This window comes from Bufo bufo, chromosome 6 (genome assembly GCF_905171765.1).
Source record: "Bufo bufo chromosome 6, aBufBuf1.1, whole genome shotgun sequence".
Taxonomy (NCBI): Eukaryota; Metazoa; Chordata; class Amphibia; order Anura; family Bufonidae; genus Bufo; species Bufo bufo.
This window is the reverse complement of record NC_053394.1, coordinates 182,733,729-182,748,075: the sequence shown is the minus strand read 5'-3', so window position 1 is coordinate 182,748,075 and position 14,347 is coordinate 182,733,729. Positions and strand designations below refer to the sequence as shown.

Genomic DNA, 14,347 nt, shown 5'->3' with positions numbered 1-14,347 from the left:
GCAGCAACACCGCTCCAGAAGGTCAGAATATAAGGAGGTCTGGGAGTGCTGGACAAGGAACAGCTGAGGAGAAGGAGCTACGGATCCCTGAGTGAGCCAAAAGGGTTTGCAAAGCAAACCCAGAAAGCTACCATAAGGAAAACAGCCCTATCTTAAATAGAGCGTGCAGCCAACCGCTGCGACTTCCTGACCCCGGGTATAACGGAGTCAGGCATGGTTCTCGATACCCTCGTGACATCAACAGTCCAATTTTGGTGAGCTCGTGCAAATTGTAGCCTCTTTTTCCTATTTGTAGTGGAGATGAGTGGTACCCGGTGGGGTCTTCTGCTGTTGTAGCCCATCCGCCTCAAGGTTGTGCGTGTTGTGGCTTCACAAATGCTTTGCTGCATACCTCAGTTGTAACGAGTGGTTATTTCAGTCAACGTTGCTCTTCTATCAGCTTGAATCAGTCGGCCCATTCTTCTTTGACCTCTAGCATCCACAAGGCATTTTTGCCCACAGGACTGCCGCATACTGGATGTTTTTCCCTTTTCATACCATTCTTTGTAAACCCTAGAAATGATTGTGCGTGAAAATCCCAGTAACTGAGCAGATTGTAAAAAATACTCAGACCGGCCCGTCTGGCACCAACAACCATGCCACGCTGAAAATTGCTTAAATCACCTTTCTTTCCCATTCTGACATTCAGTTTGGAGTTCAGGAGATTGTCTTGACCAGGACCACCCCCCTAATTGCATTGAAGCAACTGCCATGTGATTGATTGACTAGATAATTGCATTAATGAGAAATAGAACAGGTGTTCCTAATAATTCTTTAGGTGAGTGTATATATTATATATTTTACATTCTATTACTACGGCTGATGGAGTTTAGGCTGAGGAATGACAACTGATGTTTGACCCCTGACGGCTGACACCTGACGACTGATGGAGTTTGGGCTGAAGGCTGATGGAGGAGGTATTTTTTGACTGACGTCTGAGGGAGGAGGGAGTTTGGGCTGATGGAGGAGGGAGTTTGGGCTGACGGAGGATGGAGTTTTGCCTGATGGAGGAGGGAGTTGTGGATGATATCTGAGGATGTCCTAATATGTATGCCGTACACCAGACATGCAGCCCCGTAGGATTTGGTCGATTTAATATTCTGAGGCAGAAGCAGGAGCTTTGCGGAGTAGATCCAAAGCCTCAGTTTCGGACCTAGGTAAAAGGCGAGAAACCGGAAGGGGTAAGGGAGCCTCCTCCTGGGCTAGGCATGTGGTATTAGGGTGGGAAAATGTGGCTGGAACAGGATGCCTGATATGTGGCCTGGGGGGCCACAAAGCTGCTGCCTCTATTAGTTTATTAAGCCGTGGCAGGAGTGGGGCAGTAAGGGAGTTCGGGAAGAAGAGGTGGGGGTTGTATACTTACCCCTCAGAAGTCTTCTGCCCCAAATGCAGGTGGGTCACCCTCTTAACCATGCTTTCCCTTGATGATTGAAGCTACACTGGAATAAAGAGGACTTGAAGGAAATGGGATGCATTCCCTTCCCTGGTAGGTTACGGCAGATTTTGTGGCCTGCCATACCTCCTTGCCTTCTGGAGATACGGAATGAGCAGTGGGTTTGGGGACCCTCTGGTCTCCCTTTCTCATCACTAATGTAACAGGGAATTCCTGCCTCCTGTTAGAAAAATAGTTGTAAACCTGCAAACAGCCATGTCTGCCTCTGGTCAGCTCAGTGTCTGCAGGAGGGGTATAGATGACAGGAGGAGCTAACGCTTTCTGCTTAGTGCCCCCTACTAGTGACAGCAGCTATTCCTATGGTTTTCTGTGTCCCCCAATGACACAAGGGAGAATTACAGATGTGTGCATTGCCCAATAGAAATGAGCAGGTCAGTGTGCCAGTTGTAAAAAATGTGGATAGCACACGGATGAAAAATACAATTGTGTACATGAGGCTTTATACATACTAATACCGAATGAAGTCATAAAAATCATATAATGGTCCCTGAACTCAGAATCTCCCCTAAATGCTATGCTTCAGACCGATAGCTTTTCAAGGTAACAGATAGTTGGATTCTGCAATCATATTCCCGTTCATCTGTCTTTTACTTCCTGTTAATATACATTTAATCGGTTATCAAGGAGAAGTGAACAGCAATGGATGGAGATCCCATAGAGACACATGGGTCTGCGTAGGAGCTGAGGACACAAAATGTTAGGGCATTTTCAAGACCATTTGTTGCTTTATTTTATAAGCACTGCAGCAACATAAAATTGGTTTGCAAATATGCAGCTACTGTATATGAAAAAAGATACAACGGAGATTTTCTTACCGGATCAATGCCAAAAGGGTATACTGCTGTGAAGACATTGGTAATGTTGGGATCTAGTGGAGCAGGCGTGGATGTAGACAAGAACGCACGTCTGTTATTTAAAGAAATAGTTATAAAAAAAATTATAATTGTGCAGGCTTTTGAATATGTACAGATAGCAAACAGCCTACTTACGTCCAGTTCTTTTCTTTTGCCATTGCAGCAACACTCCAGCCTGATGGAAAAATCACAGTTGCTCGGCTGAAACACTCATTGTACACAAAACCTGTGTATACAGATAACAGTCCCATCAATAGGACCAGGTAACGACCACCAAAGCACATGGAAAAAATCTGTAAAGATCATGAAATGACAGATTAGGGGTCTTCTTTACAAGACTGCACCACCTTCCAATGTTGCTTCGTCATACCTCATTCTCTGAGTTTTTAAGTTTTGGGTTGTCCTCACCAAGAACCAACCAAAGAGCAAATAGGGACATGAGAAGTCCATGGCCTACATCTCCAAACATCACCGCAAACAGGAATGGGAATGTTATAATTGTGTAGAGGGCTGAAATAAGATGAAGAGGAACCTTATTGGTACAAATAAAGTAACTGGCAGTCAACAAAAACATAGGGGGTCATTTATGACCAGATATATGCCACTTGTGTCATATACGGTATATCTGGCGTACATTCTGTCACACACCACAATGCGGCAGAATCTGTGACTTCTTCCCCGCTCACACTAGGTCTAAAAAAGTGGGCGTGGCGTGGGCAGGGAAGGGCCAGCATGGAAAATGGTCTAAATATAAGACAGCAAGGAAACTGTCTTACATTTAGAATCGGCGCTCAATGCGCCAAAGTTATGAAGAGGCTGGCGCCTCTATATAACTTTGGAGATCCACTGCCAGCTATAGGGCTTATTAAGACCAGCGTCTAAAATGCCGGTCTTGATAAAAGTGGCCCATAGGGCTTATTCATAATGTGAATTGACCTACTGACCATAATGGGTCAGTGTTCAGTCTATCTTTTCTACACTTACAGACCTGGAAATTGGCCATCTGAAAATGGATTTGAGTAGAGATTACTACATTTTCAATGTGAGAATGTGAGCAGTCTCAGACTTTATCTCTACAGAGTTCACTTCAAATCAGTCAGCTGAAATCTATAAATAAAACAACCCTTCGTAAAACCTCTAAATCTATTCATTGAAGTACAGTATACTCACCAGGGTTAACTTCTTGGTAACTGGCTACGCCGTACGCATCCACAATTCCTTGAAATCCAGAAGTGAACTTGTTGGTGCGAATTAAAGTAGGAGGACTGACAGAACAGGGAATCCGTTGACAAAATGATTCTCCACCCCCGCCACTGTGCACCTAGAAAAGCATTCTTTGTGTCATCAACTTATACGTAAAACATTGAGAGCAAGTGCCGAGATACTGGAATCTGGCCAAGGGTTCAGGTATTTCAATGTCACATAAAAGTGAGATGCCGAAAAACACTAATGCAAATTGATTTTTTTTTCCAACAAAAAAGGCTCAGCAGAATAATACTGTTATGATTTAATATATATATAATATGTGTCCCAACCAGACAAATCCTTCTCAAAAGTAAGTTGTGGGTCCACCAGCTGAAACATAAGCTGCTGGTGGTAACTGCTGCAAGGAGAAATGTAGCTTTAACACAAATTGGATGAGAATGGCATACGTAGCCACGACTGACCATGTTCTGCACAGAGGTCGCTGCTTTATAGTATCTTTCCTCCCTAGCTAAAAGAGTGAGGAAAAATAGGTTTTCTGTGCAGGGGTTGTTTGAGTTGGATAGCACCATGAAATCTGCGGAAGCATTGCATTTTTAGCCAAAGAAAGACAAACAACTGTATAGATGTCTGTGTCCTGCACCCATGTGACTGTCCCATTCTTCCAAACTGGAATTGTAAAAATTCAAGTACACGCTGCAGATACTAGTGCTTCTGAATAAATTATTATGCTCCCGGAGTCAAAACCATAATCACAAATTCCCCAAGGGGAGTAAGAAGGGAGCAAAAACATAACCTTTACTTGCATTCATTTAAAAAAGAACATAGCATCACAGTCAGTAGACAATATACATATATATTATTCAAAAATGAAATCAGAACGACCTTAACATATCAGATATACCCCTAAACAGTAGGCCCAACATGGGTTAGAATGTCAGGTCGGGTACCTTGGTATAGTCGCTGGGTAGTTCAATCAATTTCCCTAGTTATCCCTATGCAAGGGGAGGGGGCATTACTGATGTAACCCTACCTGTCTATACAGAGTACTTGCCCCGCACCGTTGGAGCAGCTGTATACACCCCAGGTGCAGCTGCCAGGGTGCATACAGCTGCTTCACCGGTGCTCCCCGGTCACTTAGTGGGGTGCACCGTTACAAAGGGACCACTGATGTTCCAATGATTTGTCCTTTTGGTCCACTGACCTAAGGATGTATTTTCACCTTATTGGATTACCTCCCATGATAAGAAATAATTTGAAAGGTGACACGTCTGGAACTATCCTTTAGGGCACAATAGGGATGCCGTCCAATCCTAGGGTCAGGTATCCGTAGGGTTACATCAGCAATGCCCCCTCCCCTTGCATAGGGAGGGGGCATTCCCCTACTGTGTCTGCACACCAAACTACCCAGCGACTATACCAAGGTACCCGACCTGTCATTCTGAGCCCTAACCCACGTTGGGCCTACTGTTTAGGGGTATACCTGATTTGGTAAGGTTGTTCCGATTTCATTTTTGAATAATATATATGTATATTGTCTACTGACTGTGGTCTTATGTTCTTATGACTGGAGGAGTCATACTAACTTTTAAAAGTTTTGGGTGGAGGAGTGCTCTAAGAAATATACATTTTCAGTTTGTTGTTGATAATATGTTCTCACCGATGCTTGAGCCAATGCTCCCTGGAGCATGGGCAGATCGGACACTGGACACCACACTTCACCTATCAGGCATCGTTCCCGCACACTGCATAAGTTCAGAATCTGATAGATATGCTTCATTTTCCTCACACAGACTCTCCAGGGATGCAAGGCTAAAGCAGCTCGATTCAGCACTTGCGTCAGGAACCCCTCAGTTTGGGACAGCACCTGTGGTGGAACATTAGATGCCAAGTATTTATATTTTCAGTGCATTCAGTTTTTAGTTGGTATTGAAAACATCAGCTTGTAGAACATTCCACATTACCATTCTGCAGTTGAATGTTAAATGCCAAAAAGGGAACATTGTGCCCTCTACCAAAAAGATGTGCAGAGACCCATCAGTGTCATCATTAGACTGGGAGCTTGAATGCCCCTATATTCTATTTAAAGGGGGTCCGTCACCTCTCCTGACAGGTCTGTTTTAGTAACTACTTGCATTCTTCATGTAGATTTATGCCAGCACAAATCTAATATTAGACGCAAAAATCTACTACTTCCGGTACCAGCACATTTTGAATCAGCAGGTCACAATCTCTCGCAACTTAAATATCAAGTAATTGAACAGGTGACACCAAGTAGGAGGGGAGGTGACCGAATCAAACTGTTAAAAAAGAGGGAAGCATACTGGATCCATACACTTGACAGCCTGGAACCCAAAGGATTAAATAGGGACTATGAAATTCACAGCCTTATCTGAATTATCAATTATTATGCACGGTTACACAATAGTAGGTATCACGTTATGATACCCAGCAGTCAGCATCCAATATGCCTTCCCTTTACCTAACATACGACACTTTTTATTCCGGCTTTTCACTATATCCACAGACCCTCCTATGATAAGTCCATCTGGGTTTTATATACCTCTATATTATATATCTATATATGTATATCTATATATGTGGTAGCATGTGGAAATGCAATTTCCACCACAATCTCATGTATTCTGTTGTTCCTTTTTAGATGAATTAGTCACACTGCCCTTCACATTGTTGGGTCATCCATAGTATCCTTTTTCACGTTATGGTATGTTACTTGTATATATCTTATGTCTATATGTCCGTACGTCATATGCTCATATCATCTATCTATATTGATGTTTCTTATGTCCTTATATTTTACCTTCCCACTATACCCTTCTCCTATGTACGCCTGTCTTTGTCCAATTATACCCTCTAATTCTTTACTTTCCCTTTGTACCAGTTATTGAGATTCCGTACGTTCCAGATATCCCTTATATTTCTGATGGGGCTTAGAGCGAGGCTTAATACGCACAAATACTGTCTGCGCATGCGCAACGCTAACATCTCAAGCGAGGCTTGAGGTGCATCGATGTCACATACACCGGATCTCATCCAGAAACAGAAGCGAGGCTTGACACGCACTGGAACCTAGTGCGCATGCGCTATGTCCCTTACTACCGGACGCGCTCCCTTAAATAAGGGCGCGCGTCCTGAACTACAGAGGCGCATCCCAGACAGTGCGATTGCACATTTACACAGACGCCTATATCCTGGATATCTACCCCAAAGCGGCAGAAGGTAGGACATAATCCAACTGTATAGTGTTAACTATGTATACCTTTTTATAGGCGGATGACAATACAATCTTTCCTGTATACCTAGTACATATGACTAATAGCCAAACTAGATATACTATGCATCCTCATTACCCCATTTCCTGCCCTGCTCTCTCCCTCTTCCCCCCTCCCAAATCCCTCTCATTTATTCATGGATCCGCTGCCAGCTGGATTTACCTCTAGTAGTTCCATATACTTGTGTTCCATTTTAACATAGGGATATCTTACCTGAGTTCTGCCTAAACCATTTTATCATGATAATGTATGCTCTCCACTCCTGTAACACTGCTGATGCTCACGGATTATTTAAGTACACTATGGACTTCTGTTTACATGAACATTATACCCCTTAACATGCTCTCATTGGAGATGGGACCGGATCACAGTACCTGCACCAAGGATATGTCCGGCCACTGACCGACAGGTGGACAAGATTACAGAACCCTCTGGACCTCAATTATTGCTTTATATATCTATATATGTATATCTATATATGTGGTAGCATGTGGAAATGCAATTTCCACCACAATCTCATGTATTCTGTTGTTCCTTTTTAGATGAATTAGTCACACTGCCCTTCACATTGTTGGGTCATCCATAGTATCCTTTTTCACGTTATGGTATGTTACTTGTATATGGCAAGTGTCTTATTCCATGTCACTTGCCATGGCACACTATACAAATATTTATATATAAGATGTGATTATATTATTCATTTTATTTTTTCTTTCTTTTCCTTTTTGCTGTAGTCTGATGAAGGCCAATGTATGGCCGAAACGTCATGAATTGTACACAGCCGCAAATGTTTATTAAAAGATTCCTTTTTTGCAATGCTATTGCTGGAGTTCTTATACACAATGTAAGTCAATGGGGACAGATCAGTTTTCAATGACACAATCTGGCACGATAGAAAACGGATCCGTCCTCCATTGACTTTCAATGGTGTTTAAAACTGATCCGTCTTGGCTATGTTAAAGATAATACAAACGGATCCGTTCTGAACGGATGCAGACGGTTGTATTATCTGAACGGATCCGCACCAAACTCGAGTGTAAAAGTAGCCTAACCTGAAAACACATCTCTTCAGGAAAGCCTACCACCTGCAATTAGCATGCTGCCACCACACAGCCAGATGAGCGGCTTTTACCTTCACCTACTGTGTCTTTCTTTAGTAGATTGTAAGCTCTCGCAGGCAGGGTCCTCTTCCCCTCTGGACCAGTCTGTTACTAAAGGTCATGCACATTGTAAATGTATACCCCATATTAGATGTACGGCAGCATGAAATTAATGGCGTTTTCAAATAATAATAATGCTTGTTGTTTTTTTGCATATTCACCACCAAAAAAACTATCAAAAAGTGTTATGTACCCCAAAATATACCAATGAAAACTACAAGTTGTCCCACAAAAAAACTAGATTTTTGTACTCACCGTAAAATCTGTTTTACGTTTATTGGGGGACACAGGCATTGACCATGGGTATAGCTGTTGCCACTAGGAGGCAGACACTAAGCACACAAAGTGTAAGCTCCTCCCTCCAGCTATATCCCTTCCTGCAGGGACCAAGCTAATCAGTTTAGTGCAAAAGCAGTAGGAGAAGCCAGACATAAGAAAATCACATTATGTGCAAACCCAGGACCACACAGGCCCGTAAAGGCCCATAAACAAGAAATCGGGTCGGAGCTGTGTCCCCCCCAATGAACGGAAGAGAAACAGATTTTACGGTAAGTACAAAAATCTAGTTTTCTCATCTGTCTCATTGGGGGACACAGGCATTGACCATGGGACGTTCCAGAGCAGTCCCTGGGAGTGGGCTTAACTACAACCCCCCTGCCAATCAGAGAACAGCTGTTTGCAAAACTCTACGCCCCAAAGAAGCGTCAGAAGATGCAAAGGTGTGCACCCTGTAAAACTTAGAAAAAGTATGCCGCCTTGCACACCTGAAGGGCCGAAGCCCCGTGATGCATCACCCAAGAGGCTCCCACTGCCTGAGCCGAAAGATGCCACATTCCGGTTCTTCTGTAGGAAGCAATGGGTCCGGAGCCGAGCCACTTGATGGCGGCGCAGTACACGCAAAGCAGAAGGAGTCTGACTGAGGGGATGGAAATTTTGCACGACATGATGCGCAGGCAAAATGATGCACCAACGGGACCGCCTGCCTCGGGACCTGGGGCCTGGGTTCAGACATAATAACACCCCTGTCACCCCAATGAGGCAAATGGGAAGATTAGGTCCTGCAAGAAGGGACAAACAACACTTGCAGCCTGTGTCCCTCCAAACGCCAGTCAGACCCTCATTTCACGCCAGGAGCTTTAAAAATCCTGCCGCTGACGTGGGGGCGGGAAGAACACAAGCCCCCCCTCAAAAAAAATGCTGCCAGCTCCAGTGCCCGTCCACCCTTCCAGTCCACGCCCCCATTCAGGCCACGCCCCCGTCACCGTAGGGAAGCCTACAGTCGCAGGCCGCACAGAAACCGGGGCCTCGAATAATAATAGACCTGGCTGCCCCAGAACCAAGCCGTCGCGCCGACATAGGAAATGGTGCTTCATCAGGACAACCCCGCCCCCTCCTCTCCCAATGTGCTCCAGAGGACGCCATCAGTGTACAAAGTAGCAGCGTCCCAGTTATGTTAACCCTTAAAGGAGATTGCTGCCCAAGTCACACATGGGGGAGGAGGGAATACTGGCCGGGGTCGTGGACGGGGTCCCGGAGGGGGCCACTGAGAGGGGCACTGGAGGTGGTACTGAAGGGAGGATGGAGGGGAGCACTGCTCCTACTCACCTGTCCGACATCTTCTGCCCCAGATTCCAGACGGATCACAACCTTCGGTGTGCGGCCCCTTGGTGAGGGACGCTACACCGGAACAGGGGGGACTTTTGCTGGGGTGGCCGTGGTGATGTGCTTTCTGGCAGGAGACAGAGGTTGATACAGGGACTTCTGGTCTTACTTTTCTTCTAGAGAGCGGGAACGAGCAGGAATTTTGGTGACCCCCTGGTCTCCAGTCTCCTACGTGGGAGTGCAGGAAGTTTTTACCCAGACTGCCTGAAGCTTCCCGCTAGAAAAAAAGAGCAACAAAATGAGTAAATCAGCAGACCTGCAACGCAGGAAGGTGTGCCTCCTACAGACACTAAGCTAAAAACTGATTAGCTTGGTCCCTGCAGGAAGGGATATAGCTGAAGAGGGAGGAGCTTACACTTTGTGTGCTTAGTGTCCAACTCCTAGCGGCAACAGCTATACCCATGGTCAATGCCTGTGTCCCCCAATGAGACGGATAAGAAATCAAGCCTCTACACGTGTAGAATCAAAAATAAAAAAGGTTATGAGTCTTAGGATGAGGCGATAAAAATATATTATTTTTTTTAAATGAACAAAAATTGCAAAATTTACAACTTCAAAATTGTGATATTGCATTTTTTTTCCTATCCCTCCAGAAGGAATTAATAAAAGGTTAACCAGTAAGTTATATATACCCCAAAATGGTGCCATTAAAAACTACAACTTGTCCCACAAAAAGACTACATTGACAGAAACAAAGTTATAACTCTTGGAATCAGACAATCAAAAAATGAACAAAATCGGTTGGTGACTAAGCTCCAAAATGCATACGGGAGAGGAGGCTAAAGAAGTCCTAGTTGCTAAAATAGAAATGTAAGGAGGGGCGACAGTGCTCAAAGCAATACGGAGGGAACAGGGGCGGATTAAATGCATGATAGGCCCGGGGCTGTCTACCAAACTCGGGGCCTCCCCCACCCTCCATTTTAGTTTTAGGTTTTTTTCTGTATGAAGAGCCACAGTAAGCGCCACAGTCTCTTCCTAGGCCATATGACATCGTTCACATGGTCTAGGTGCAGCTCTGTCCCATCTGATTGGGGCTGAGCTGCAATACCAAGCACAGTGCTATCAAATGGACAGCGCTGTGCTTGGTAAGGAGCAAAGAGGTTGCGGCGCAAATTGGGACATCCCGGTCTCCTCAAACAGCTGATTGGCGGGGTACCAGGAGTCTGACCCCCACCATCTCATAACTCTCTGAGTACAGATGTCATAGATGTTACCTGCAGTCCTATGTAACACCCCACATAACACAGTTAACTATTGTGTTAGGTAGGGTGTTACATAGGACTGCATGGAACATCTACTACATTATCTGCACACAGAAAGTTATCACTGTTATCTGGGCTGTTACATAGGACTGCAGGTGACAAATTAAAATTTTAGTTGCCAAATTTAAAATACATATGATTATGATAAAAAAAATAAAAAATACTTGGAGGAGATGAGACGCAGGTCACAGTAGTGAGCCAGCTCTACATATAGGGGAATACAGCAACACATACCTCTTACATCCAGTGCTTCTCTTTCCTCTTCTCCTCAGTTTGAACCAGAACGCCATGACAAATTCTTTCCATCGCATCTCGTCTCTACAGAGTTTGTTACACAGACACGTTAGATTTCTCATAATTGGGGTCATTTATCAACCTGGTGTAAAGTAGAACTGCCTTAGGTGCCCATAGTTATCAATCAGATTCCACCTTTCATTTTCCAAAGGAGCTGTCAAAAATGAAAGGTGGAATCTGTTGCTATGGGTAACTAACCGATTTCTACTTTACACCAGTTTGATAAAGTACCCCAAAGGTCCCTATAGTGTCTACAGCAGTTATAATGTCCCCTAGAGTGCCCCAGTAATAACACCCTATATTGTGCTTCAAGTAATAATGCCTGTATAGTGTCCCCAAAAATAACGTCCCCCAATAACAACGCCCCCACACTACCCCAATATAATTTTCCCTACACTACCCCATATAGTAATTTCCCGCCACTGCTCCATACAGTACTTTCTTCCACACTGCCTCCCATGTAGTAATTCCCCCCACACTGTTCACCATGTAGTAGTTTTCCCCCACAAAGTAATTTGCCCCCCACACTGCCCCCCATTAAGTAATTTGCCGCGACACTGCCATCAATGAAGTAATTTTCCCCATGGAAACATTTCCCCCCCACTGTCCCTGTAGTGATATGTCCTCCTCTGCCCCCCAAAGTTGGCACACACACACAAAAACAAACAACAAAAAAAGAAAAAAAAGAAAAGGCTAATACTTACCCGTGTCCGGAATGGTGAGGCAGGCGCACGTACATCAAAGCCCTGCGCGCGCCCACATATAGGCGCACGATGACGTCATCATGCACGCCGAGTCGGGCCTTTACCACCACATAGGCCTCAGGCCTACTAGGTGATAAGTGGCGGGGCAGGGAACTATGTGCTCCTGTGCCCCCCACTATGTGAGCGTTCGGGTCAGTGTTGGGCTTCCTCCGCGATGCCGGTGCTGCCGACCCGAACGCCCCTATTATAATCCGCCACTGGGAGGGAAGGCTTGCTTTATTCTATTGCCATCCAGAGATTGCAAACAATATGAAAAAGAGCTGTGAAGAGGGAGAATAGTCATCTGCCCCAAAGCCATAAGTGGACTCATAAGGGATCGGAATATAAAAGGAAGGACTTCTACTTGTTCCTGCTGGATCAATTTCTGGTTCCATGCGTAAAACCATCTATGCAAGTTCACAAAAAGCGTAAAAAGGGGATTCCGCTAATCACATTTCAGAACCAATGCTCAAAACTGCAGTGAACAGGAACAGTGCTGTGTAGTTCTGGCAGAGACCTCCACCGCCGGAGCTGCTCTCAACAACTGTCGGACCCAGACGATCAGATATTAATAGCCTATCGAGATGCTGGGCCATCAATATTAATATCACAAAAAAAAAAAAACACTTAATATATTTGCCTGGTAAACAATAACTTTGGTAAGGTTATTACATTTTAAAAGTCATTTTTTTCATGGAATCTTGTGTTGTTGTTGTTGCTTGGTCCTTTATTTCTTAAGCAAGAATTGAATTGTTCCCACATATAAGCTTTATCTGCAGCCCACTTTTCAACAAAACGCAAAATGGCAGACAAGAAAGCTTTGTTGAGCTATGTAACAAACCTTACAATTTAAGGGTCCATTCACACGTCCGTTTTTTCTTTCCTGATCTGTTCCGTTTTATGCGGAACAGATCTGGACCAGTTCTGTACCCATTCATTTTCAATGGGTCCTGGAAAAAAGTCGGACAGCACAATGTGTGCTGTCCGTTTCCGTTGTTCCGTTCCGCATGTCAGAAAAAATATAAAACTTGTCCTATTCTTTTCCGCAAAAATCGGATCCTGGACCAATACAAAGTCAATGGATCCGCAAAAAACGGAAGACATTCGTATGTCATTACGTATGTCATCCGTTTTATGCGGATTCCGTTCCTGGAAATTAAATGGCACCTGAGGTAACACATAACTAGACTTTTATTCCCTTTTTTTTTTCAATTTTTTTTCAAAGAAATCCAAACAACTTTATTTGCTTATTGAAATTTATACATGTTTCCGTTTTTTGTGGATCCGCAAAAAACGCATGACATACGGAAACATTTTCAGGAACAACGGATCCGCAAAAAACGGACCGAAAATCGGGATATAGAAAAATACCGACGTGTGAATGTAGCCTAATTGTGGTTTGGTCATTTTCATAATTATAGGATTGACCTCTCACCTTTTGCATGTCTTGGATCCGCACCAAGAGATCTTTCAGTGTTTCAAGCCTGGCTGTTTCGTCTTCTGCGTAGGGATAAATGTGACAGTGAAAACTAGGAAAGAGAAAAAAAAAAAAGATGGGAAACACACAACATGGTAGGAAACTTGCATATAGGAACCTGGAAAGGTTTTGTTTTGTAAGGGCACACTCACCAGTTTGCAATTTTTTTAATCTTCTCTCCTATTCTTTCCCCCCAGTAGGAAATTAAGAATATAATCTGTGTTACACTCTCCCCCTGTATATAAAAAAAAATAAAGAGCAGTTTTTAGTTGCATGCATTTCTAGTTACTCTGCATATATGCTGCTATACCTTCCTTCCAGGGGCGTAGCTATAGGGGGTGCAGAGGTAGCAGTCGCTACTGGCCCCAGGAGCCTGAGGGGCCCAAAGACCCTTGCGGTGCTTTAAAAGACACCGGTATTATAGAAAGTGCATGCTAGTCAAGTTACACCTCTGGCTGGAGGGAAGGGGTAAGGTCAAAAATTTGTTATGGGGAGGGGGTAGTGTGCCATTTCAATTTTTGCCTCAGGCAGCAGAAACGCTATGTACTTCCCTGCCCCTGGCCACAAAGCACTGAGGGAAGGGGGGCCCAAGCTGAACTCTTTCACCGGGGCCCATGAGCCTTTAGCTACGCCCCTGCTTCCTTCTCAATTATAAATTCAATTATTAGCAATATAAATGATCATCACATACGTATCTGAGAATAGCTATAAAACAGTAATTAAACCTTAACCAAAGCCTGATCAATGATAACAGCTCATTATGGCATTGCTCTTGTAAATTACTGTCATTTACATACCATGCAAACTACCATAACATATATGGCCACCTAATGATGTATCACATTCTACTACTTAGTTATGACTGCGTCCTCAGCCATAGATAAGTTGACCTTTACACCTCATCTAC

The 14,347-nt window shown here is 44.1% G+C and overlaps 1 protein-coding gene across 4 annotated transcripts in view; it reads right to left on the bottom strand.

The window, feature by feature from the left end:
• The window catches only part of LOC121003834 (V-type proton ATPase 116 kDa subunit a3-like), a 73,871-nt gene that overhangs the window by 39,418 nt on the left and 20,106 nt on the right, over positions 1-14,347 (bottom strand). For all 4 annotated transcript variants that reach the window (XM_040435751.1, XM_040435753.1, XM_040435750.1 and 1 more), the window contains exons 7-13: positions 13,593-13,675; positions 13,399-13,492; positions 5,210-5,416; positions 3,517-3,667; positions 2,717-2,856; positions 2,482-2,639; positions 2,308-2,398 (exon numbers count right to left, since the gene is read on the bottom strand). In XM_040435751.1, the coding sequence (XP_040291685.1) occupies positions 2,308-2,398; positions 2,482-2,639; positions 2,717-2,856; positions 3,517-3,667; positions 5,210-5,416; positions 13,399-13,492; positions 13,593-13,675 (924 nt within the window). The remainder of the gene's footprint in view (positions 1-2,307; positions 2,399-2,481; positions 2,640-2,716; positions 2,857-3,516; positions 3,668-5,209; positions 5,417-13,398; positions 13,493-13,592; positions 13,676-14,347) is intronic.